Source organism: Elgaria multicarinata, chromosome 21 (assembly GCF_023053635.1).
Source record: "Elgaria multicarinata webbii isolate HBS135686 ecotype San Diego chromosome 21, rElgMul1.1.pri, whole genome shotgun sequence".
Taxonomy (NCBI): domain Eukaryota; kingdom Metazoa; phylum Chordata; class Lepidosauria; order Squamata; family Anguidae; genus Elgaria; species Elgaria multicarinata.
The window spans coordinates 6,291,619-6,317,679 of record NC_086191.1 but is presented as its reverse complement, the minus strand read 5'-3'; the positions used below and the strand labels follow the sequence as shown (position 1 = coordinate 6,317,679).

The window sequence follows — 26,061 nt, the reverse complement described above, 5'->3', positions numbered from 1 at the left end:
CTCGTCAGGGAGATCATTCCAGAATTAGGGGGCCACCACTGAGGAGACCATTGTGTCATAGAATCATAGAATAGCAGAGTTGGAAGGGGCCTACAAGGCCATCCAGTCCAACCCCCTGCTCAATGCAGGAATCCACCCTAAAGCATCCATGACAGATGCTTGTCCAGCTGCCTCTTGAAGGCCTCTAGTGTGGGAGAGCCCACCACCTCCCTAGGTAACTGCTTCCATTGTCGCACTGCTCTAACAGTCAGGAAGTGTTTCCTGATGTCCAGCTGGAATCTGGCTTCCTTTAACTTGAGCCCGTTATTCCATGTCCTGCACTCTGGGAGGATCGAGAAGAGATCCTGGCCCTCCTCTGTGTGACAACCTTTTAAGTCTTTGAAGAGTGCTCTCATGTCTCCCCTCAATCTTCTCTTCTCCGGGCTAAACATGCCCAGTTCTTTCAGTCTCTCTTCATAGGGCTGTGTTTCCAGACCCCTGATCATCCTGGTTGCCCTCCTCTGAACACGCTGTCCTGCGTATGGCCTTCTCCTTGGGGCATCTGGGTGGCCGCCGTAGGGAAACAGACTGTTGGAGAGGAAAGTCTTACAGTCTGGTCGAACAGAGCTTTGTTTATGGGGGTGTTTTTTATATAGGTGTGTAATTCAGGGTCGCCACACAAGAGAGGGGTCTCCTGTACATACCGTTGTGGCCTCTCCACAGGCACTTTGCTCACCAGATCCCCCAAACATGGTCTCCCATCTCCCCCGGGTCCCACAAACCAGGTGTGCATGGACCTCTTTCGCCCTGCGGGCTGAATTCAATTCAATTCTCTTCTCGATCCTCCCAGAGTGCAGGACAAGGAATAATGGGCTCAAGTTAAAGGAAGCCAAATTCCGGCTGGACATCAGGAAAAACTTCCTGACTGTTAGAGCAGTACGACAATGGAATCAGTTGCCTGGTGAGGTTGTGGGCTCTCCCACACTAGAGGACTTCAAGAGGCAGCTGGACAGCCATCTGTCAGGGATGCTTCAGGGTTGATTCCTGCGCTGAGCAGGGGGTTGGACTCGATGGCCTTGTAGGTACCTCCCAAATCTGCTGTTCTATGATTCAGCGAAGCTCTGAAGTGCTGCATTTGAGTTTTGGTCTGGCCAGAAAAAGGAGGGGGGGGTTAAAGGCCAGCATGTTTTCTCTTCGAGGTCTTCCTGGCAGTAACAAAGCCTTAGGGGAGGCAGTGGGTGAAGCAAACCCACCAAAGCCAGGAAGCTACCAACCGACTGACCATCAGGGGAAAGGGGGCGGGGGCTGGGAGATGGGGCGGGGCCATTTTCTGAACTGTCGAGGGTGGAAAGAGGCAAAGTTATTGGGACTGTGGCATCTAGCATCTCGGGAAACGTCTAGGGCCTCTTGATGTATCCCGGCGAAAACGTGCAGGACTGACCCTCGCCCCGAGGACGGCTGCTACTTGCAAGAAAAAGGCCACTTTCTTGTAACTGAGGAGCAGGAAGAAAAGTTCCGCTTAACCCTCTCCCCACCTCTCGCTTTTCTGCCGCGATGCTGCGCAGGTCTGCTTTCTCTCCCCGCTCCAGCCCTCGTTCGAACCCCATCAGGGGTTGAACACTCTTCCGAAATCCCCATTCTTCAATCCCCCAATCATGCTCCATTCCAGTCGAGGCAGGGAGGCACTCTGCGCATGGCCCAGGCCACCCTCTCTCCCCCTTTTTTCCGGCAAGTCTTTGTTGTCGCTGTTTTCCTTTCAAAGTTTACAAGTCTTCCCTGGCGCTCTGGATTTTAGCACCGGGTGACAAATGGATGGCTGTCTCTCCCCTCCAACCACCGCTTTGTATATAAATGGAAACCGGCTGGGACGCTCCACCCCAGCACCAGCCACATCCTTACGCTAAGCCTTCGATTCCAGTTTGGGACAGCTGCCCTGCCCGCCCGAAGGGAGGCAGCCGTGGCTGAGTCAGTGGCGTCTGTAGCTCTCCGAGCGCGGAGAGGAGAATTGGCATTTCAGGGGCCTTTAGAAAGGGGAGGAGGAAACAAAGAGAGCCGGAGAACCAGCCAAGAGGAGATTATGCTGTTCCCCTGGGCCTTCTCGTAGCCCTCTCCCCTGGCCTCCCTGGTCCTCCTCTCCTTTTTGGAAAAGGAGAGGGGGAAACCACTCCCCAGCTGGTGTTGGCTCAGTTCAGCTTGCTTGAGTGCCTTCCTCCCGCTGAGGACTGGCGTGCCGCCGAGACCTGGTAGCTGAGTTATGTAACGGCGGAGTTCAGGCGAGGACAGGCCTTGTTGGATCTGGACGCGGCTCCCCTAGCGACGAGCGCACTTCCTTATTTAAACCTCTTCCATGGAGAGAGAGAGAGAGAGAGAGAGAGAGAGAGAGAGAGAGAGAGAGAGGCGAACAGAAGGGGGTTGGATTTGAAGGGGAGAGAGTCCAGCTTCAGAGAAAGAAGCCCCTGTGTCACCCCTAAATCCGCACTGCCGTTTGGCGTGCTCCCTTTCTGGTTCGTTTTCCCAGGGCTGTGGAGTCGGCACATAAAACCTCTGACTGCTTTATTCGTGGCGACTCTGACTCTTTTAATTATATAGAATCATAGAATCATAAAATAGCAGAGTTGGAAGGGGCCTACAAGGCCATCGAGTCCAACCCCCTGCTCAATGCAGGAATCTACCCTAAAGCATCCCTTACAGGTGGTTGTTCAGCTGCCTCTTGAAGGCCTCTAGTGTGGGAGCGCCCACCATCTCCCTAGGTAACTGGTTCCATTGTCGTACTGCTCTAACAGTCAGGAAATTTCCTGATGTCCAGCCGGAATCTGGCTTCCTTTAACTTGCGCCCGTTATTCCGTGTCCTGCACTCTGGGAGGATCGAGAAGAGATCCTGGCCTTCCTCTGTGTGGCAACCTTTCAAGTATTTGAAGAGTGCTCTCATGTCTCCCCTCAATCTCTTGCCTGACAACCCGGAGAGCCATTGCTAGCTTCATTTGAGGGGTGTGAGAATCAGCGAAACTCGTCCCAACTCAAGTCTGCATCGGAATGTGAGCTTTATTTTTATTTTTTCAGACGAGAACCCAGGCCTATTTTTCCAAACGTACCCATCCGCCGTGCACACCTTCCCATGGATCAAAACATCGTTGTATGCCCTTTTCCGGCAGCCAGCACGTTTCATTGTGTGTTTTTCAAGGGCACGTATGCCATCGGAGACATTTTCCCGCCATCCCGGTAATCACTTTGCAGGATCGAAAATGTAGGGCCTTCCACCACGGATGGCGACCGGCTCCAGGTCAGGGCCAGAAGGTGCGAAACTGGATAAAATCCTGATCAAAAACGAACTGGAATGAATTTCTTATACATTTGTTCATTTATTTATTTATTTATTTATTTATTTATTGCCTTTCTATAGCGCCCAATAGACGAAGCTCTCTGGGCGTGCCACAAAAATTAAAACCATAACGTACAATTTAAAATATAAAACTTAAACCGCAGCATCGACACTCAATATAGAAGTGCAACCCGAATAAAACCGAGCAGCGGTTGGAAACACAGAGCTTTAAAGTGCAGACTTAAAACAGCGAAGTTAAAAGACGAAGATGGTAACATTTTTAAATACTGGCAGAATAAGAAGGTCTTCCCCTGGCTTCGAGAATTGTATAATATAGGTGGCAGGGTGCCACAGCAGAAAAGGCCCTGCTCTTAGTAGACGGCTGCTTCATTCCTTTGACAGGGGCTCATGGAGAAGGACCCCTGAAGATGATCTTAGTGTCCGGGCAGGTATATAATGGTACAAGTAGAGCACTAATCTTTGGAAGCGTCTGAGGCAAGTTAATATACTCTGTTTGTTTTCAGTACAAGTTTTTCTACATAAATGTTGGTAATAGAGATGACATTGAATTTTGTAAATTATTTTTTACAGTTGATGTTTGAAAGTAATAAGAATTTAGACTAGGCTGGAGTGCTGGGCTGAAGTGCTGGGCTGAAAACAACAGAATGAAATTTATTAGGGATAAATGCCAAGTTCTACATCTAGGAAATAGAAACCAAATGCATAGTTACAAGATGGGGGATACTTGGCTCAGCAATACTACAAACGAGAAGGATCTTGGAATTGTTGTAGATTGCAAGCTGAATACGAGCCAACAGTGCGATATGGCTGCAAGAAAGGCAAATGCGATTTTGGGCTGCATTAATAGAAGTATAGCTTCCAAATCACGTGAGGTACTGGTTCCTCTCTATTCGGCCCTGGTTAGGCCTCATCTAGAATATTGCGTCCAGTTCTGGGCTCCACAATTCAAGAAGGATGCAGACAAGCTGGAGCGTGTTCAGAGGAGGGCAACCAGGATGATCAGGGGTCTGGAAACAAAGCCCTATGAAGAGAGACTGAAAGAACTGGGCATGTTTAGCCTGGAGAAGAGAAGATGGAGGGGAGACATGAGAGCACTCTTCAAATACTTAAAAAGTTGCCCCAAAGACGAGGGCCAGGATCTCTTCTCGATCCTCCCAGATTGCAGGACACGGAATAATGGGCACAAGTTAAAGGAAGCCAGATCCCAGTTGGACATCAGGAAAAACTTCCTGACTGTTAAAGTGGTACAACAATGGAACCAGTTACCTTGGGAGGTGGTGGGCTCTCCCACACTAGAGTCATTCAAGAGGCAGCTGGACAAGCATCTGTCGGGGATACTTTAGGGTGGATTCCTGCATTGAGCAGGGGGTTGGACTCGATGGCCTTGTAGGCCCCTTCCAACTCTGCTATTCTGTGATTCTGTGATTTACAAGAAAAACACAACTTCCACCTAACTCCCCTCAGCAGTTAGAGTGACCCTCCCATTTATTGGTGGAGCTGAATATATTTTTTTAGATAAATACAATTCCTTGATGGAAACAACTAAATACTGATGAAGATATAATCAGAAAAGGAATATATAATCTGGAATTTCCGTCTGTTTATGTTACGTTGTTTATGTTGTGTATCTCATCAATTGTAAAATTTGGATCATATGTATAGGTTAGAATCGTACCGATCTTTTTGATTGCATATATGTTAAGAAGTACAGTTATTTATTTATTTGTTACATTTTTATACTGCCCAATAGCCGAAGCTCTCTGGGCGGTTCACAAAAATTAAAACCATAATAAAACAACCGACAGGTTAAAAACACAAATACAAAATACAGTATCAAAAGCACAACCAGGATAAAACCACCTCATTGGTTTTAATTGTATTAAAACAATTACACAATTACACAGTAATTGTATTGAAATTTTAAAAGTTGTGTGTTGTACGTATAAAAATCAATAAGACGCAATGTATATGAGAATTGCATTTGAATAGGAAGTGTTTTTATTGTGCTAAAATTAGGAGATTGAACCTACACAATATAGGTGAGGGCTCCTCTGTCTTTCTTTGCATGCATATGGGACATATAAATCACTACTTCCGAAGGTCCTGCTGTGGAAAACGACAAACTGGACTTTTGCTCCGGTGCAACCCGGGTGGATTTTCTGTTTTTGGAAACTCACCAACAAAACAAGGCTTTATCACAGGAACCCAGTTCACCCGTGTGTGCGCAGAGGAATCGATAATTATATCGGCTGGGCATGCCTCTGCGATAAAAGCTGGTGGTGCGAGTCCTTCACTTCTCCAAGCGGAGCAAAGTTCTGGGGGGCGTTGACACGGGTTGGGCGCCGTTTGGACGGAAGAGGACCCGGTGACTTGCGATGCCGTTGCCGTATTGGAATAGATCGGATGGGGGAGCAGAGCAAAAAGAGGGGGAAGGGATGCGCCCGCAAGGCAACGATCCGTTACCCCTCCTCCTGACACCAGGGAGAGATCATGCTCCCCCAGAGTGCTTCATCTTTGGCTAACTTGAATCTCTCTCTCTCTCTCTCTCTCTCTCTCTCTCTCTCTCTCTCTCTCTCTCTCTCGTTGAAAACTGCCATTTTGCCCACAATTCTCCAAGCACTCATCACAGCCCAGATCTGGTACCTCAACCTTATCATTTGGGACTACAAGTCCAATCAGACCCGACTAGGGTAGCCAGTAATGGGAGGCCATAGGAGATGGAGATTTCAGAGGAGGGCAACCAGGATGATCAGGGGTCTGGAAACAAAGCCCTATGAAGAGAGACTGAAAGAACTGGGCCTGTTTAGCCTGGAGAAGAGAAGATTGAAGGGAGACATGAGAGCACTCTTCAAATACTTAAAAGGTTGTCACACAGAGGAGGGCCAGGATCTCTTCTCGATCCTCCCAGAGTGCAGGACACGGAATAACAAACTCAAGTGACAGGAAGCCAAATTCTGTCTGGACATCAGGAAAAACTTCCTGATGGTTAGAGCAGTATGACAATGGAATCAGTTACCTAGGGAGGTTGTGGGCTCTCCCACACTAGAGGCCTTCAAGAGGCAGCTGGACAACTATCTGTCAGGGATGTTTTAGGGTGGATTCCTGCACTTATCAGGGGGTTGGACTGGATGGCCTTGTAGGCCCCTTCCAACTCTGCTATTCTATGATTGTATGTGGGGTAGTATCCCATGTTACTCCTCCTTTTAGTCAGGAGATCCGGGTTCTAGTCCCCACTCAGCTGTGGAAGCCCACTGGGTGACTTTGGGCCAGTCACAGACTCTCAGCCCAACCCACCTCACAGGATTGTTGTTGTGAGGATAACATGGAGAGGAGGAGGATTATGGATGCTGCCTTGGGTTCCTTGGAGAGGGAAAAAAAAAGGTGGGATATAAATGAAATAAACCACTGAAATCAATGGGATTTAAGCTAGTTGTGACCAACTGAAATCCCATTCGTTTCAATGAGTCTACTCAAGGTAGGAGTAACATTGGGTACAACCCGTAGTTCAAAACCTGTGGCGTGCCAGCTTGGCGAAGGCTTGGCTGTTAACAGAACATTTGGGACCCGACTAGATGAGAGAATAGAAACTTGGGATCCCTCGTCTCCTTTAAATGGTTTAAAAAGTTGCCACGGCAAAGGAACAAGTTAAATTAGGACCAGATTTAACTTGTTCCTGCAGTTGGAGGAGCTAATTTTCCAGCGGCTATTTATCTCCAGACCCAACGGTAGAGCTGGGCAGGTTTCAGGCTTGCGGGATCTACTTTGGCTTTTTATTAGAATGCTGAGGACTAGCGACCAGAGATGGCGCAAAATGGTTGCTTGGGGCGCAATGTCTGATACCACCTGCACCCCAGGAACCATAGACTGGTTTATGCAGATAGATACATATATGCATACACAACACACATATAACTCGACTTGTGAGTCATCTGAGATGTTAACAGAGCTCCTTCAAACGGGTCAGAATCAAAATCTGGTCCAAACCAACCAATTATTACGCCCATTTTACAGATGAGGAACACTGAGGCTTAAAAATAATCAAGTAGTGTGAGGCCGGCTGTGCCCAGAGGTATTTTCCCCCTTGCAAATCTACTCACTCTCATTCAAAGTCTCGGGAGTCAGAGATCGATTGCGAATCACCAAGAGATCTACCAGTTGATCCCAATCTATCTTCTGGCTGCCCCGTTGTAACGAAGCTTCAGTGCTTAGAACCGAAATAATCTCCGATTCTTTCCTGGTTTTATCCCTGGCTCTGTTTCCTTCCCTCTGTAGTCTCTCTAGCATCAGTTTCTAGCTTGTAATGTCCTTGGGGCTGAGATCTGTCTTCTGTTGCTTTCTGAAGTGCCGCACATGTGGATGGTGCTGTGTAAAGGAAGGAAGGAAAGGAACCTCTCGTGCAAGCACTGAGTCATTGCTGACTCTTGGAGGGACGCCAGATTTCGCTGACGTTTTCTTGGCAGGCCTTATAGCGGGGTGGTTTGCCGTTGCCTTCCCCGGCCGTGATTACCTTTCCCCCAGCTAGCTGGGTACTCATTTTACCGACCTCGGGAGGGTGGAAGGCTGAGTCGACCCGAGCCGGCTGCCTGAAACCAGCTTCCGCTGAGATCGAACTCAGACCGTGGGGAGAGTTTCAGCTGCAGAAAACTGCTGCTTTGCTGCATATTATGAGAGGGAACCTGGGTACCTGTATACGAGAGTCACTTTGGGGAAGGTCATTAGCAATGGACCATTCGCAGTTATCAGAAGGCTGATCCAAGCCGCTGCTGTGTGACTTAATTTCGTCTTCCGGTGCCGAAATGAAATTAACCGACGTGCGTCTGTGTTTGCTCAGAAATGTTTTCTCTTGTCCGCCCTTCACTCTCTCCTCTCTCCACCTTCTTCGTTTTCTCTTTCTGTCGACCTTTAGATTGGAAGCCCTTAGAGGGCAGAGATTTTCTCTCTCTCTCTCTTATGTCACTCTGCGCTCTGACCGCGCTCTAGAAATAACCCTTCCGTCGATGATTCGGAGGCAGAATTAGCACCCAAGCGTACAGTCATCCTACAAGGAGCTGGTAATAATTTGGTTGCTGTATTTAGAACGCTCTTAATAAATATGTGTACATCTGAATTTAGGTGGATGCAGGCCGCAAGATAACCTTTTCATCCATTTCTTTTCCTCTCTGTCCCCCAAAGATGGTGTGACTCAAAGCTGCGTGGGATACCCACCTCTTTCCTTCAGAGTAATACTTGAATTATGGGGAAGGGGGGCACTTAGTTACTGTCTTTAAACGGTTTTAAGTGAGGGGGGCACGATTTGGCTGAAAGTGGGGCATCAAGGGCTGCTGCTTGCAGAATTCACGCTTGGTGCCTCTGCTACTTTGCCTCAGAGGCTTCCCCCCCCCAGGACAGGATATGGCAAGGAGTTGATTGAGGGGCCGGTTCTCTCCACATGCTCAGAAGCACTCTCTCCCAAATGACATAAGAACATAAGAACATCCCTAATGCTGGATCAGACCAAGGGTCCATCTAGTCCAGCACTCTGTTCACACAGCAGCTGACCAGCTGTCGACCAGGAACCCACAAGCAGGACACGGGTGCAAAAGCACCCTCCCACCCATGTTCCCCAGCAACTAATGTATATAGGCTTATTGCCTCTGGTACTGGAGGTAGAGTATAGCCAGAAAAGATAGATATTGTATGTAATCTGTTTTTATGCATTTTATGCTTTTAAATTTTGTATATTTGTTTCTAATGTTGCGTGTTTCAATCTTTGTAAACTGTCCAGAGAGCTTCAGCTAAGGGATGGTCTATAAATGTGGATGATGATGATGATGATGATGACGACAAGTAGCCGTTGATCGCCTTCTTCTCTAGAAATATATCCAACCCCCTTTTCAAGCCATCCAAATTGTTGGCCATCATTACATCTTGGGGTAGCAAATTCCATAGTTTAACTCTGTGTTGTGTGAAAAAGGACTTAGAATCATAGAATCATAGAATAGCAGAGTTGGAAGGGGCCTACAAGGACATCGAGTCCAACCCCCTGCTCAATGCAGGAATCCACCCTAAAGCATCCCTGACAAATGCTTGTCCAGCTGCCTCTTGAAGGCCTCTAGGGTGGGAGAGCCCACAACCTCCCTAGGTCATGGGTTCCCATTGTCGTACTGCTCTAACAGTCAGGAAGTTTTTCCTGATGTCCAGCTGGAATCTGGCGTCCTTTAACTTGAGCCCGTTATTCCGTGTCCTGCACTCTGGGAGGATCGAGAAGAGATCCTGGCCCTCCTCTGTGTGACAACCTTTTAAGTATTTGAAGACTGCTATCATGTCTCCCCTCCATCTTCTCTTCTCCAGGCTAAACATGCCCAGCTCTTTCAGTCTCTCTTCATAGGGCTTTGTTTCCAGACCCCTGATCATCCTGGTTGCCCTCCTCTGAACACGCTCCAGCTTGTCTGCGTCCTTCTTGAATTGTGGAGCCCAGAGCTGGACGCAATACTCTAGATGAGGCCTAACCAGGGCCGAATAGAGAGGAACCAGTACCTCATGTGATTTGGAAGCTATACTTCTATTAATGCAGCCCAAAATAGCATTTGGACGATCCAGGGATAAACCTTAGGTCTAGCTATGGCCTCTGTTCCCAGTCCTCATCCAATATCCTGAGCCCTGCAAAACACAAACCTTTGCTTACGTTGCTGTCAAGCACACTGCAACAAAATGTTGCAGCACGCGGTGCTTCTGTTGTGGTAGGGCGTGGGGGGCAGGAGTTCTTCTCCCTCAAGTTTCCCCCCCCCTCAATTTTGTGGGTTTGTTACTTCTGCTAATGTAGGATTCACCCACACCTGCTGACACTTCCCACTTGTGTGTGACTGGTGGTATTTTGGTAACTTAAGAAATGACACGGAAGTGAGAGAATTATGATGGTGCTGCAGCCAGAGAGAAGAAGCAGCTCCTCTTTTAACATCCAGATGTTGGGTGGAAAACTACTTTTGTTTTAGCAAGCCTTTGGTTTTTCGAAGGGCTTGGTTTTGTGTTGTCATTTGCCGTGCATGGCTTTCAGCCGACTGTTTTTGGATTAATTACCGCTGTCTTGAAACAGTTTGGGTTTTAGGATGTTTGGGTATCGTTTGTGTTTTTAATTTTGTAAGCGGCTGCGTGTTTTTTGTTGGACAGAAAAGCAGGATGAATAAATACATGAAATGAGCGATCTTAAGCAAGCACACACCTCATTCCCCCATGTCATTAGTGCTGACAGCCCTGCCTGCACCATCCTCTCCGTTCCCAAACCTCTGAGGTTTCAGTAGCTACTGTTTTGCAAAGTCCCTGTGACCATGAGGACCAGAAACTTGTGGGTTTGGTTTTGTTGTTTTTAATAAAATAAATAAATGATTGAGGTTGTCAGGAGGTGGTGGGCTCTCCCACACTAGAGGCGTTCAAGAGGCATCTATCAGGGATGCGTTAAGGGGGGTTCCCGCATTGAGCAGGGGGTTGGACTTGATGGCCTTATAGGCCCCTTCCAGTTCTATTATTCTATGATTCTATGAGGCCGGGTTCTGCATTGGATCAGGGATATGCGATTTTGATGGCTTGTTTGCAAAGCCTCTCTGTGTCCTTAGGGACTAGCAGCTTTGTTTATTTATTTATTTTAAATCGGGAGAGCTGGTGGGGTGGTCTGGGGCCTTGTGCTCACGGATGTGCAGAGAGCATTCGGCCCTGGTTATAAATAGCCCTGGGGATAAAGGGGTGAAGACAGAGAGCAGAAATAGAAAATCAGCTTAGTCCCGACTTAGCCAGCATGGTGGAGCTTTCAATTAGCTCCCAAAGACAAAATCCTCGCGAACGGACAGCATACAAGATCTCTCTTGTGTGTGAGTGTGTATACACACACACACACACACACACACATGAACACTTGTCTTTAAGTAGCTTTTCGCACTGTTCATCAGTGACGGTTGGATTCGGCAAAGTGATAATTTCAGCCTTCTCCAACCAGGGGCCCTGCCGACGTTTTGGACTCCAACTCCCAGGCTTCCTGGCTGTTGGTCATGTTATCTGGGGCTGATGGGATTTGAATCCCGTAACATCTGGAGTGCCCCCAGTTAGGCAGGCTAGAAGAAGACGGATTGCCCCGCTCCTGGCCTTCGCTCCGTTGCAAGTCAGTGAATAGCTTACGTACAGGAGGTTGCAAACGTATTGAATTAAAAATATAAATGCAAAAGCAAAAAGCATCTCAACTGGGAACCGCGGGGAGAGACTGGTTTATTGGGACTGTCGGTGTTTCGCAGTGGGCGGAGGGTGGTCAGATTGTCTCTTTCCAAGGATCGTTTTAATGTTTACTAGGTTTTTATTTATATGTTGTTCTCTGAACTTTTGTAAACGTACTTGTTGAAAAGCAGTGTAAAACAACACCATTATTACTGCAGACGTGAGAACTTGCTGGGTTTTAGCAAAGGATGCTTGATTGGTTAAGAGTGATCAGAAATGCATGGCTGTTTTATGTTGTCTCATTTCTCTCCCTCCGCCGAGGGTGGCCCTATGGAAAGGAGGACAGGGCTCCTGTATCTTTCACAGTTGTATTGAAAAGGGAATTTCAGAAGGTGTCATTTGGTTTCATGCAGCACCTGGTGAAATCCCCTCTTCATCACAACAGTCAAAGCTGCAGGAGCCCTGCCCTCTTTTGTATCTGGTCCCTCTGGTATAGCTTAGGGTGACCCTATGAAAGGAGGACAGGGCTCCTGTATCTTTAAAAGTTGCATAGAAAAGGGAATTTGAGCAGGTGTCATTTGTATATATGGAGAACCTGGTGAAATTCCCTCTTCATCACAACAGTTAAAGTGCAGGAGCTATACTAGAGTGACCAGATTTAAAAGAGGGCAGGACACCTGCAGCTTTAACTGCTGTGATGAAGAGGGAATTTCACCAGGTTCTCCATATATACAAATGGCACCTGCTGAAATTCACTTTTCTATGCAACTGGTAAAGATACAGGAGCCCTGTCCTCCTTTTCATATGGTCACCTTAGTATAGCTCCTGCCGCTTCAACTCTTGTGATGAAGAGGGGATTTCACCAGGTGCTGCATGCACGCAAATGACTCCTGCTGAAATTCCCTTTTGTATGCAAGTGTTAAAGATCCAGGAGCACAGTCCTCCTTTCCACAGGGTCACCCTACCCCCACCCTACCGCCATGAAGCAAAAACCAGGCAAAGCAAAGCAAAACTCAGGTTTCTCTTTGGCTCCCTCTTGTGACCAAAAGATTTCGCTGCAACACTTTAACTTGCTGTGCTTTTTTGCAGAGTAAAACAGTAGTTTCGTTTCCCCCCCCCCCAAATTTCATTCCCACTCCCTCGAGCAATGTTGCCCAAGGACGCACGGATTTTCTTCAATCCATTCCGCCAATGTTTCGCGGTTTCTCAGGCGTCTTTCTTTCCGTCCTCTGCTCGTTGATGAAATTGAGTTGTTTTCCCCAGGATTCTGTTGTAACACTAATTCCATCGTGCGAATTCGCGCAAATCCCTCCCAATCCGATCTGCGGAATCAGCATGACTCGGGGCGGGGGGGAACCCGGTCTGCTGCGAAATACGCAAGTTGGAGTCATAGAAATTCCAACCTACTTCAATCCATTGCAGGTCTCTCCGGCCATGTCAGATCCCCAACTCTTAACTCCGTTGTGCAACACCCGTCCTCCGCACCATCTCATTCCCTTGCACCCCCGTGCAAATTTCTTTCCCGCCGAACTGCCCTTTCCCCATCGCTCGGAGCAGTTGGACCATTCGCTCCCATTCCGTGACCGAGCCTTCTCTTTCTCGGTTTGCGGGCGTGCGTTCCGCGACGTCACAGAGCTCGGCCAATTGCAGGACAGGGGCGTGGCTAACGGTTTCTCGAGGCGTAAGATCGCTCCTACAGAAAATAGGAACAGGGTGGGAGCTGTCAAGCTAGTCATTAACGTTTGGTTTTACTTATTTATTTCCCCAAGAAAGGGATTTATTTTAATTCTCCGTCTCCCTTGATTGCAGGCTCTGCAGCTATGAAGAAGACGCATACGTGTGAGTACAATTTCTTGGTCTACTTTGGAGAAGGATGGTTATTATTTTGAATGGGATCACCTTTAAACACCACCACCACTCCCTAAAAACCCCATCTCTTTGTGGATACTTGCAACCTCTTTTCCCAACCACGACTTAGCCTGGTGGTGTGGGCAACCCCTTGGCCAGCTGGTCTCTTTCTGCACACCCACCCACCCAGAATTCGGATCTAGTTGCAGGAGTGATAGAATCCTACAGCTGGAGGGTGAGACGTGTTGGTGGTATAGCTTCCAAATCATGTGAGGTCCTGGTTCGCCTTTATTCGGTACTGGTTAGGCCACATCTTGAATATTATATCACCAGTTTGAATGAATTGCGGTAGAATCCCCGAGCTGAATATGAGCCAACAGTGTGATGTGGCTGCAAAAAAAGCAAATGCTATTTTGGGTTGCGTTAATAGAAGTATAGCTTCCAAATCGCGTGAGGTCCTGGTTCCTCTCTGTTTAGCCCAGGTTAGGACTCATTTTGAGTATTGCGCCCAGTTCTGGGCACCACACTTCAAGAAGGATGCAGACAAGCTGGAGCGTGTTCAGAGGAGGGCAACCAGGATGATCAGGGGTCTGGAAACAAAGCCCTATGAAAGAACTGGGCATGTTTAGCCTGGAGAAGAGAAGATGGAGGGGAGACATGATAGCACTCTTCAAATACTCTTGGAAATAGATCAGGGGACCTGGAAAATAGGTTTGGGGTCCGCGATCCTTGCACCCAGGCCTAGGAACGCGTCTACTCTGGTAGACACATGATAGCACTCTTCAAATACTTGAAAGGTTGTCACACAGAGGAGGGCCAGGATCTCTTCTTGATCCTCCCAGAGTGCAGGACATGGAATAATGGGCTCAAGTTAAAGGAAGCCAGATTCCAGCTGGACATCAGGAAAAACTTACTGACTGTAAGAGCAGTACGACAATGGAACCAGTGATCTAGGGAGGTTGTGGGCTCTCCCACCCTAGAGGCCTTCAAGAGGCAGCTGGACAACCATCTGTCAGGGATGCTTTAGGGTGGATTCCTGCACTGAGCAGGGGGTTGAACTCAATGGCCTTGTAGGCCCCTTCCAACTCTGCTATTCTATGATTCTATGATTCTATGACTTTGAGCCAGTCATTGACTCTCAGCCTAGCCAACCTCGCAGGGATGTTGTGAGGGTCAAACGGAGGGGCGAAGGACCGTGTACGCCACCTTGGGCTCCTTGCAAGGGGGTGGGGGTGGGAAAGGCAGGATAAATAAATGTAGTAATAATAAAATAAATAAACCGTATCTGAAGGGCGAGCAAATCCCACCGTTGGGGTGCCAGTAGATAGAAGGTCCGCTCTTGGGTTGCCGTGCATCAAATCCCTGGCCTGTGTTTCATCACCGAGACATGATCCCTGCTCGGTTGGCATACTGGTTGGACTGGGACTCAGGAGATGTGGGTTCAAGGCCCCTTTCAGCCACAAAGCTCACTGGGTGACTTTGGGCCAATGGCCGACTCTCCTCCTGGCCTACCTGGCAAGGTTGTTGCGAAGATAAAACGGAGAGGAGGAGGGGGGTCACGCACGCACGCCATCTTGGACTCCTTGGAGGAGAAGGTGGGATATAAATGCAAGAAATAAATTTATTTATTTACTTATTTATTTATTACATTTATATACCGCCCCATAGCCGAAGCTCTCTGGGCGGTTTATAAAGGTTGAAAACAGTGAGCATGAAAAGCAAATGTACAAAAAATTAAAAACAACAAAAACGTAAAAACAACGATATCCATTTAAAACAACTATTCTGGGGTCAGTTAAAAACTCTGCATATGTTGTTAACTGCCTGGGAGAAGAGAAAAGTCTTGACCTGGCGCCGGAAAGATAACAAGGTTGGTGCCAGGCGAGCCTCATTGGGGAGATCATTCCATAATTCGGGGGCCACCACTGAAAAGGCCCAATAAATAAATGATAAATAAATGTTTGGCCCCGTTATGTCGGGTTTTGGGAGGTGCACTGCTCCTCATCGTAGAGGTTCCATTGACAGATCTTGCGTGATAATCGTCAATGGACCCTCTCCCCCGCCCGTATAATTTCCCGATATGTGCGCGGCTGCCATGACCTCTTATCTTTGCACGTTCTACGGTCGTGTGCTGAATCAAGTTCCTTCCTTTTGTCAGCCGTGCGCCTACTTTTTTTCCACGTTTGGTGCCTCTGTGGGTGGGGAGGGGGCACACCGGAGGGGTGAAGGGGGGAGAGAGAGGTAATTTCCCCTCTCTTGGGTACCTGGAACAATTTGGTGTGTGGTGCCACCCCATCCTGCTGCGTGCGGCACGCCGATCAGCGTGTTTTTCACCTCCCGTCGCTTGACGCGCTGCGGTTGGAATCGCCGGCCGCTCGGTGGGGGGCCACCCATGGAAACGCCATGCGTCACAGCTTGGCGGTGGTGGAACGGCCCCGAAAACGCAAGTGGGACGTTGGGTCTTGCCCTGTATAACCTTAACTCCGTCGGGATCTCTCAGCAACAAAAAGAGAAATTGCCAAGGCCCTGATGGTGGTGTGCTATCTCCAGTATTCGAGGCAACAAGCTTGTGTGTACCAGTTGCTGGGGAACATGGGTGGGAGGGTGCTGTTGCACCATGTCCTCCTGCTTGTTCATCCCTGGTTGATGGCTGGTTGGCCAGTGTGTGACTAGATGGACCCTTGGTCTGATCCAGCATCAGGGCACTTCTGATGTTCTGATGTTCTTATGTACCTATCCAGACAAGAGGCAGCTGGATAAACATCTGTCAGGGATGCTTTAGGGTGGATTCCTGCATTGAGCAGGGGGTTGGACTGGATGGCCTTATAGGCCCCTTCCAACTCTGCTATTCTATGATTCTATGACTTCTCCAGCAGCCCATCTGTGGATTATAGAATTAGATGGATAGATCATGTGCCTTTGAACCAATAAACTGTTGTTGGGTGTGTGTGTTTTAAAAAAAAACTAAAAACATTTTCATCACTGTGTTTAAGGGACTACAGCTGATGTCTCGATTATTGCAAGGAATTTACGAGGGTGTGCTATATTTTTATTTATTGCATTTTTATACCGCCCAATAGCCGAAGCTCCCTGTGGGGTTCACACAACTGAAAACCATTCAAAGTATAAAACCAACAGTATAAAAACGCAATATAAAATACAAATATCAAAGCCCAACCAGGATAAAAACGAGCAGCGATGCGGAAATGAATACAGGTTTAAAACCCAAATTGAAAACAGCCAAGTTCAAATTAAGTTGCCAGGCTGTTAAAATGCTGAGAGAATAAAAAAGGTCTTCGCCTGGCGTCTGAAAGAGTATAATGTAGGTGCCAGGCGAACCTCTTTAGGGAGCTCATTCCACAGCCGGGGTGCCACAGCAGAGAAGGCCCTGCTCCTGGTAGCCACCTGCCTCACTTCCTTTGGCAGGGGCTCGCGGAGAAGGACCCCTGAGGATGACCTTAGGGTCTGGGCAGGTCCATATGGGAGGAGGCATTCCTTCAGATAGCCTGGCCCCAAGCCGTTTAGGGCTTTAAATGTTAATACCAGCACTTTGAATCGGGCCCAGACCTGGACTGGCAGACAGTGAAGCTGGAAAAGGACTGGCGTTATGTGGTCTCGTCGGCCAGTCCCTGTTAGTAACCGTGCTGCCCTGATTTGTACTGTTTAGTCTCTGAGAGAGCCACCTTTTCCCTTACCAACCTGCCCGGTCACTGAGTTTGTTAAAGGACATGCTCCTGGTGGTTCCACCTGGACCTAGGGCCCAACTGAAGTCCACCGGGAGAAGAGCCTTGAGTGTGGTGGCCCCCTTCCTGTGGAATCCCCTGCCTTTGGAGGTCAGGCAGGCGCCTACACAGCGTTGCTTTCGGCGCCTCTTGAAAACCGCTCTTTTCCAGGAAGCCTTCCTTCCTTGACCAGCCCTACGCTCTGTTTTTTTAACGAATAATTTTAATATCATGTTTTATTCTTCTTGTCTTTTGTTCAATTTATCTCTTGTTGTTCACCCCTCCAGAATCTGTCTAGATGTGGAGTAATACACACATCTTAGCCATTAGTCAATCAATCGTTACCATTAACCCCGAAATTAAGCACAGGCGGCGAAATTCGCAGCGGCAAAATCCGAGCGGGAGGGATGTCCGCCACTTGGAAAGCCGTCTCTTTTGAGGCTTGATGGAGTTCTGGGAGGTGCCTGAGTCAGCTGGCATTCGCTGACTCAGGCGCCTGAACTCTGGAGGGTTTTTTTTGGGGGGGGGGAGGTTGGAAATAGTTTTGTGCAAATTTCAGTCGGAGTTTGCACAAATAAGAAAAACGGGAAATCCATAGGCATGCGCAAGAGGTGTGCCAGATGTGCCCAGGCACACCCTAATGATATCACAAAGAAATAAGTACTGAATTGAGGAGGGGGCATTTCTCCTCATCCCCCCCTGCAGAGTAGGGCGTTAGTGTCTACACTAATGAATAAAAATAATGTCCTTTGTGACTGAGTATTCAATAAATGTTCACCTTTTTTTTAAAAAAAAAAAATAGAAAATAAAATTCCCAGGGTGCACACTCTAATGAAATATGTTTCACACACCTATGGAGAAATCCACTACTCGGCCCGAATCTCTGCAGACCAAATTGGTCCAGTTAGCGGAAAACAGGCCAACAATAGAACCAGTGACCTAGGGAGGTTGTGGGCTTTCCCACATTAGAGGCATTCAAGAGGACAACCATCTGCCAGGGATGCTTTAGGGTGGATTCCTGCATTGAGCAGGGGGTTGGACTTGATGGCCTTAGAGGCCCCTTCCAACTCTACTATTCTATGATCCTATGATTCTATGATCTGGAGGGGCCAAACTCACGAAAACACATTCACTCCACCCTCAAGCAAAACATCCCTAATCAGTGGTCTGCCAACTGCCCCAGATGGGTAAAATCAACAGAATAAGCTTGAAAACAAACTGAATGTGTTCGTTTTACTCCTCCGTGGTTGTTTCTTACTGAGATTTGGCAGCAAACGAACGCTGAATTCAGGAGAGGACAGTCCCTGGGGGGGTGGGATCCAGGAGTCGAAATTGCCCACCCCCCTCCAGTCTCTCGCTGCAACCTTTTCCAAAGATGTCCTCACCGATTTAAAATGTGTTTATCGTCAAATGCTTTGTTTATTATTCCGTTGCCTTGTGTTCTTTGCAGCTTAGGCTGCATAGAATGTTTTTAAAAAGACACACTGATAGTGTAGTTGCATTGACTAATCAGCTGCAGTTTCAGTTGATTCATCTAGACAGTTTCAGTTGATTTAAAAAAAAGCTTTGCGACTCAGCTTCTTGGAGACCATGGATCAATTACTCTATGCACACCGCAAGACATGGTCCCCCATCTCTTCACTCCCAACCCCCAGCACATCCCCACGGCTCAGTTTCGTGCAGTTTGGACCTAGAAGCAAAAAGTGTCTTTGTAGTGCTCGAGGCAGTGAGCCAATCTGCGTTCGAGAGCCGAAGGCTCTGTTCTCGAGGGAGTCTCCCAAACTGTGTGGGAATCTGGGATCTCAGGCTGGTTGGAGCTCGGATTCCCGGATTCCATTCCCACCAGATGTTTCGGTGCGTTTGGTTTGGGAGTTTTCTCTTGGTGGCTGGACTACGCTGGGATCTGGGTATCTTTTTCTTGAAATAGAGCATTTCCAGCCCACATCACCAATATGGCCAGCGAACTCCTTGTCAAATTTAAACCCTCTTACCCCCTTCCCCGTTATGCAAGTGGAAACTTTTGTTTTCTCTCTCTCTCTCTCTCGTTCATTCTTTCTTGTGGCCGCTTTGTTAATTTTCTCTTTTTCGTCTTTTGTGGGTTTGGAACTTTCCACCTCACTGTTGTCGGTTTCTCTCGTCTTCTTCTTTCCTCCCCTCCCCCACTCCGCCTCCCCACCCCCCAAAACAACACCGGGGGTTTCTGATTGGCTGGCGGCGGTGCCATTCTTCGGAGCGTGTGTGTCACTTGGACGTGCCCTTGTTGACGCTGCGGATTTTAAAAAAGGAAATTGGACTCCCCCCTCCCCCAACCCAAAAGGTGCCTCTTCGACGGGTTCGCTGCAGCTGGTACCCAAAGCTGAACAGGTGTTGCTGGATCAAACCACGGGCAGCTCCGCCTCACAAGCCGGTGTTACCATGCGAGGTACGTGTGTGGAGGGGGGGAGAGATGTGGGGAAGATGGTGGCCACTACTTGGTATACCACCGGTGGGTTTTGACCTGGCTTTGGGGCATGCCCCCAACCCAGCATTCGACAGGGCCTCAAGAAATGCCCCATTCCTGCTTAACTCAGAATGCCCTCAAAAAACGAGGTTCGGGAGTGCGTTGCATGGAATCATGGAAATTGTGTGCATGGCTAACGTTTCTTGCCTCACCCACGTTCTTGGCAAAGCCTAGCGTGGAAATGGCACGTTTGGATGAATTCGTAATCTTTTTACTTCGTGCTGGCCCTAATGTGAGTCAGGGCGAAGCGACCACCTCGGGCGGCAAATACTTGGGGGCGGCAATGACTTCCCCCTGGGGCTGTTCCTCCAGGTCATTCCCGTTCTGTTGGAGGACAGAGTTTTGTGTGCCGCACCACCTGCCCTAAGCCTCCGAAGCTAGCCTGTGGTGGCGAACACAATGCCCTCATAAGTTAGATTCGACTGCCCGGCCAGGCGGCTTCTCTTTATAGGAGGAAGAGGAGACACCATGTTGTCCTTCGCTTCAGGCAGAGAAATGTCTTGGGACGGCCTGGGGCGGATGGCGTCCTAGGCGGTGTTCAGATTTCCAAAGCGGCACGGCCCCAAGTTGGTCTGTTTTTAAAAAGACCACGAGAAACAGGAATTGATAAAGGAGGTACCAGTAAAATGATGGGACACGAAGCTGGAAGGTGTCATCATGGGTAGCCGTGAAAAACAGTGTAATATTTTCAGAAGGGGGCCGTTGGCGCGGGGCATTCTGGGAGTTGTAGTCCAACACATCTGGAGCGCCCCAGGTTGAGCGCCCCAGCTGGCTGGGGCATTCTGGGAGTTGTAGTCCAACACATCTGGAGCGCCCCAGGTTGAGGAAGGCTGCCTTGGAGGATAAAAAAGCAGGATATAAATGTGATAATAAATAAAACAAGTGAGTTTTCAGGAAGTTTTGAAAACAGACTTTCCTGCCTCCCAAATTGCGCAGGAGAGGATGTTTCGAAAGGTGGGTGCCCACTGAGAAAGCCCATCTTTCAGATATTACACAGCAACATTCTGTTGGTCGTGGAACGACCAGCAAGGGAGGGGTGCATGGATTTTAGTCGGAGGGCTGAGATTCGAGGGTCCTCTCGCTTATCTCATTCTAAAACCATTTTGAATACTTCTCCAAATCCCCGAACGGCTGTCAGTTAGAAAATGGCAGATATTTCTTCTTTGTTGCCCCAGGGGAAAGGACTAGATTTAATGAGCTTGAGTTACAGGAAGGTAGATTTTGGTTGGATATTAGGAGAATTTTTCTGAACATTGGAACCAGTTACCTAGAGGGAGGATGACAGGTAGATTTGGCTGAATTTCTGAGTTCCAATTTCCCTCGACGTGAATTTGGAGGGGGGCGTATCTCATGTTCTTTCTCGTTTATGGAGGGTGTTGTGAATTCAGCTCATGTTTTTACCCAAAACCAAGCCAATCAAAATTGTCACCTGTCCACATCAGACAAATTCAGTTGGCACAGCTATTTGCAGCGTGGAGAGGTCCATGTTTGCCGGCCCGGTAGCTCTCAAAGATGATCTCGTCAGAAGAAGAAAGAAAGAGAGGTTGCAATCCTGATTGAGCACTGCAAACATAGCTGAGTTCACTGGGATTGAAACTTTTAAACGCTAAGGCATCCACAACCCTCTGCGTGGATGGATGAATCTCTGCATCCCTTGTTACAGGGGCACCCTCTGTGGGAGGTTTCAAGCAGAGCCTGAACAGCCGTGTGTCTGGGAAGCTCTGGGTTCGGATTCCCCGCACGGGTTTAGACCAGTTGGGAAGAGGCCTTGTAGGCTGTGTTTGGGTTTCACTGGAATTACTGTACAAGCCAAACTAGGATAAGGGAGAACTTTTAATAATGCTTAGCTAGCACCTTTTGAGTTCTTGTTTTTTAAAAAATAATAATAAATAAGGGTGCAATCCCATGACGGGGAGAAGTCTTTTTTTCTGTCTAAGCTAAGTATCTCAGTAAATGCCTGCAAAGAACATCATAAACCGCTCTGAGGACCTATCCAAGGGAAGGAAACTGGTGTCCTTCCAGATGTTGTTGGACTTGCAACTCCCATCAGTATTCCAAAGCCTGGGGCAGGCACGATGGGAGTTGTAGTCCAGGAAGATCTGGAGGGTCCCCCTTGATTGGGGATGGGCAAATGAGCGAGATCACTAGGGCGCGCCGAACCAATTTGGGTTTTCAATCGCTAATCACTTTGGCACAAACGGGAAAATTGCACAAATCAATCTCAAACCTGCAGCTCAGACTCTGGGGAAGATCTTAAGCAAAGCGCGTGGGGCTTTGACTGATCCTGCAAATTTACATTTTCCAGCGTCAGTGCAAAGAGTTCCTCTCACAATCTTAAAACATCTGGGGCTGCCCCTTTCTCTCCCCCCCCCTCCACCCTCCAACCCATCCGAGCAGGCTTTTGATCTCACGGCAGAGGCGAGATTTGATGAGTGAGATGCTTCCCGGCTCTGGTTCTCAACCATGAGTGACGCCACATAAACCCGCAATTCAAAACGATTAAAAAGGAGGGGGGGGGGAAACACCTCCAGTGATTGACCCAGGGTTTTGGTGTGAAAATGCGACGGAACGCGTTGGATCAGATTGACAGCCCATTTGGTCTAGCATTCTTTCCCTCCAGTGGCCTACCAGATGGCAGCCCGCAAAGAGGACATGAGCACAATAGCACCTTCCTGTTCTTGTTCCCCAGTATACTGCCTCCGAGGTAGCATATAGCCATCATGACAGAAAGCATTATTCAAAATGCAGGAGGCCAATTTTCAAGGCGAATTGCAGTGGGGGAGGTAAAGGTTAACAAAATTTACACAGCTTTGCCTTCTGTGAAATTTGAGTAAATCCTCGTCATTATTTCTAAATTTGCATAGATAGATATAAATTAACATATGCAAAAATTATGTGTGTTTGGCTAGGCCACGGAACCTTTTAAGTGCCTAGATAGATAGATAGATAGATAGATAGATAGATAGATAGATAGATATTCCTCAATTCATTCTACATATTTCTCTAGTCCCTGTAGGTCTTTTTTCCCCCCAATTTGACTTCTTCAAAAGATCCATTCTTAAAGAGTTCTTCTTTTTTTTATCTTTAAAATAACCGGTGCTAGTCCTCAAGGTGGCTGGTGTAGTGGCGTGAGGGGATGGACTCAAACTCCAAAGAAAGCAGTGTTTAGAAAACGTAGCCCAAGCCGATTTACCCCTACAGCAGGGTGAAAGCCAAATCTTTAACCTGCATGTTCAGGGGGAGCTAAAACTCACTCCGAAAATGTATATTTAGGCCGTGCTTTCCAAACTTTCATTCCCAGTAGATGAAAAGGGAAGCAACTGTGGAACAGAGGAAAGGAGGCTGCAATCTAAATCAAAGGAAGAACAATGTTGTTTATTGCTACAATGTCTTTGGTTCTGTTTTGTAAATTCGGTTTGGAGAGCGAAATGGGTCTTCTTTGCTGTGGCACCCGTGCCAAAACTGGCTTCATTTCAGCGCCAAGTTAAAACACGGCTTTTTATTCTCAAGCCTAAAATTCCCCAAGTTTGTGCATCAAATGAATTGTTTTCATTGTCCTTATTGCTTTTAAACTTTCCCTACTGGTTTTAGTTTGCGAAGGATTTAATACATTTTTAGCTGTGTATCTTTGCCGTCTTACATTATTCTGATTTTATCGGTATGCCGCCTTGAGATGCCAGTGATATAGGTCGGGATACGAATGCTTTAAGGAATAAATGTGCTTGCATTTGTACTACACGGAGTAAGTATGTCAGGTAGCCACTTCTGCATTGCGAGGGGAGGGAAAAGGAGCCGGTTTTGTGCAGAGGTGCTAATTTATCGGCGTGGCTGCAAATTTAGAAATGCTGGCTATAATTTAAATAGAAATGCAGTACGTCTTCCGGGGGTGGGGAGAGAGAACAATGCTACAAACGAGAAGGATCTTGGAATTGCTGTAGATCACAAGCTGAATATGAGCCCACAGTGCGATGTGGCTGCAAAAAAGGCAAATGCTATTTTGGTCTGCATTAATAGAAGTATAGCTTCCAAACTTGATGTTGTGCAGACTCTATACTGTTAGTTTTACCCTACCCTGTGCCTGCTTTCCCTACCCTGTGCCTGTTTGCATTCTCTTCCCCTCCTTATTGTTTTACTATGATTTTATTAGATTGTAAGCCTATGCGGCAGGGTCTTGCTATTTACTGTTTTACTCTGTACAGCACCATGTACATTGATGGTGCTATATAAATAAATAATAATAATAATAATAATAATAATAATAATAATAATAAATCTCTTGAGATACTGGTTCCTCTCTATTCGGCCCTGGTTAGGTGTCATCTAGAGTATTGCATCCAATTCTGGGCTCCACAATTCAAGAAGGACGCAGACAAGCTGGAGCGTGTTCAGAGGAGGGCAACCAGGATGATCAGGGGTCTGGAAACAAAGCCCTATGAAGAGAGACTGAAGGAACTGGGCATGTTTAGCCTGGAGAAGAGAAGATTGAGGGGAGACATGAGAGCACTCTTCAAATACTTAAGTCGTTGTCACACAGAGGAGGGCCAGGATCTCTTCTCGATCCTCCCAGAGTGCAGGACACGGAATAATGGGCTCAAGTGACAGGAAGCCAGATTCCGGATGGACATCAGGAAAAACTTCCTGACTGTTAGAGCGGTATGACAATGGAACCAGTTACCTAGGGAGGTTGTGGGCTCTCCCACGCTAGAGGCCTTCAAGAGGCAGCTGGACAGCCATCTGTCAGGGATGCTTTAGGGTGGATTCCTGCATTGAGCATGGGGTTGGACTCGATGGCCTTATAGGCCCCTTCCAACTCTACTATTCTATGATTCTATACTACTCAGTGCTTAACTGTTGGTATCTTCAAGGCTCCTGGTCCGTGTTATCTTCTCACAGGGCTCTTCTACATGGGCGCTTTACCTCGGGGTAGCTTCGGAGTGGTGGCAGGTGATGCAGGGATCCAGGGGCAAAGACTTTTTTAGCTTGAAGCCAGGCTCCGCACCTCTGCAGAGCCTTTTTACAAAGAAAAAAAATACAAATTTTTTTTTCTTAAAGGGGCTGTTGGAAGGGGGCAGATAGGGAGCTCTGGGCTCCACACTGTAAATAACTTTAAAAATTAAAGAAAAACAGGGTGGGGTGGTGAGAGAGGAACGGGAGAGCAGGAACCTTTGCATCTAAAGATGAAAAATCAAAAATGGAGGAGGAGAGGAACAGGGTAGCCGGAGCGAGCTCAGAGCGAGGAGAGCCGGTTGCCCCATTCCTCTCCTCTCCCCGGTTTTGCCAGCGGTAGTGGTGGCAACTCTGAATTGGCGCTGGGAGGGAACGCTGCCAATTTGAGAGCCCGGGGCACAGACGGGGGCACCGCCATTTATTTTTAAACTGGTCTTGGATCCAATCAAGGACGCCTTCATAATATAATCTCTGGAAATTTGGGAACCCAGTCACTCGGCGGAAGACATCTTTGTCCATGGGTGCTTGGCGTTTTGCAATGCAGTAAGTGTGTGCTCAGAAGTAAGCGTTGCTGAGCTCCGTGGGTGGGTGCAGATAGGATTACCGCCTCAATCTCTCTAATCAAATCTGCATGGCTGTTGCAGGGGCGTAAAACTATCCACCACATCAGTTCTACATTCTTAGAGGTGGCACGGATTTGGTGAAGCAACTGGCATCTTGGGAGAACGCATTGGTTGCATTTGTATCCCACCGTTTTTCCTCCTAGGAACCCAAGGCGGTGTACATAATCCTCCTCCTCTCTGTTTTTATCCTCGTAACAACAGCCCTGTGAGGTAGGCTGGGCTGAGAGTCTGTGACTGGCCCAAAGTCACCCAAGTGGGTTTCCGTGGCCGAGTGGGGACTAGAACCTGGATCTCATAGAATCATAGAATCATAGAACAGCAGAGTTGGAAGGGGCCCACAAGGCCATCGAGTCCAACCCCCTGCTCAATGCAGGAATCCACCCTAAAGCATACCTGACAGATGGTTGTCCTGCTGCCTCTTGAAGGCCTCTAGTGTGGAAGAGCCCACAACCTCCCTAGGTAACCGGTTCCATTGTCGTACTGCTCTAACAGTCAGGAAGTTTTTCCTGATGTCCAGCCGGAATGGCTTCCTTTAACTTGAGCCCATGATTCCGTGTCCTGCACTCTGGGAGGATCGAGAAGAGATCCCGGCCCTCCTCTGTGTGACAACCTTTTAAGTAGTTGAAGAGTGCTATCCTGTCTCCCCTCCATCTTCTTTTCCCCAGGCTAAACATGCCCAGTTCTTTCAGTCTCTCTTCATAGGGCTTTGTTTCCAGACCCCTGATCAACCTGGTTGCCCTCGTCTGAACACGCTCCAGCTTGTCTGCGTCCTTCTTGAATTGTGAAGCCCAGTCCAACACTTTATCCACTACACCACACTGGCTCTCTGCATGAAGGACAAGGGATGCCTCTTCTGAAATGAACCTGCGAGGCGGTGTTTCACCCTGTGCATAATGGGAGGCAGATGAAAGGCTGCCAAAAATA

At 48.0% G+C, this 26,061-nt stretch overlaps 1 protein-coding gene across 1 annotated transcript in view; it reads left to right on the top strand.

The window, feature by feature from the left end:
* The first annotated feature begins 13,310 nt into the window (after positions 1-13,310).
* Positions 13,311-26,061, top strand: part of RORC (RAR related orphan receptor C) — a 51,932-nt gene continuing 39,181 nt past the window's right edge. The window contains exon 1 of the mRNA XM_063146026.1: positions 13,311-13,336. Coding sequence (XP_063002096.1) covers positions 13,318-13,336 — 19 coding nt within the window. The 5' untranslated portion in view covers positions 13,311-13,317. The remainder of the gene's footprint in view (positions 13,337-26,061) is intronic.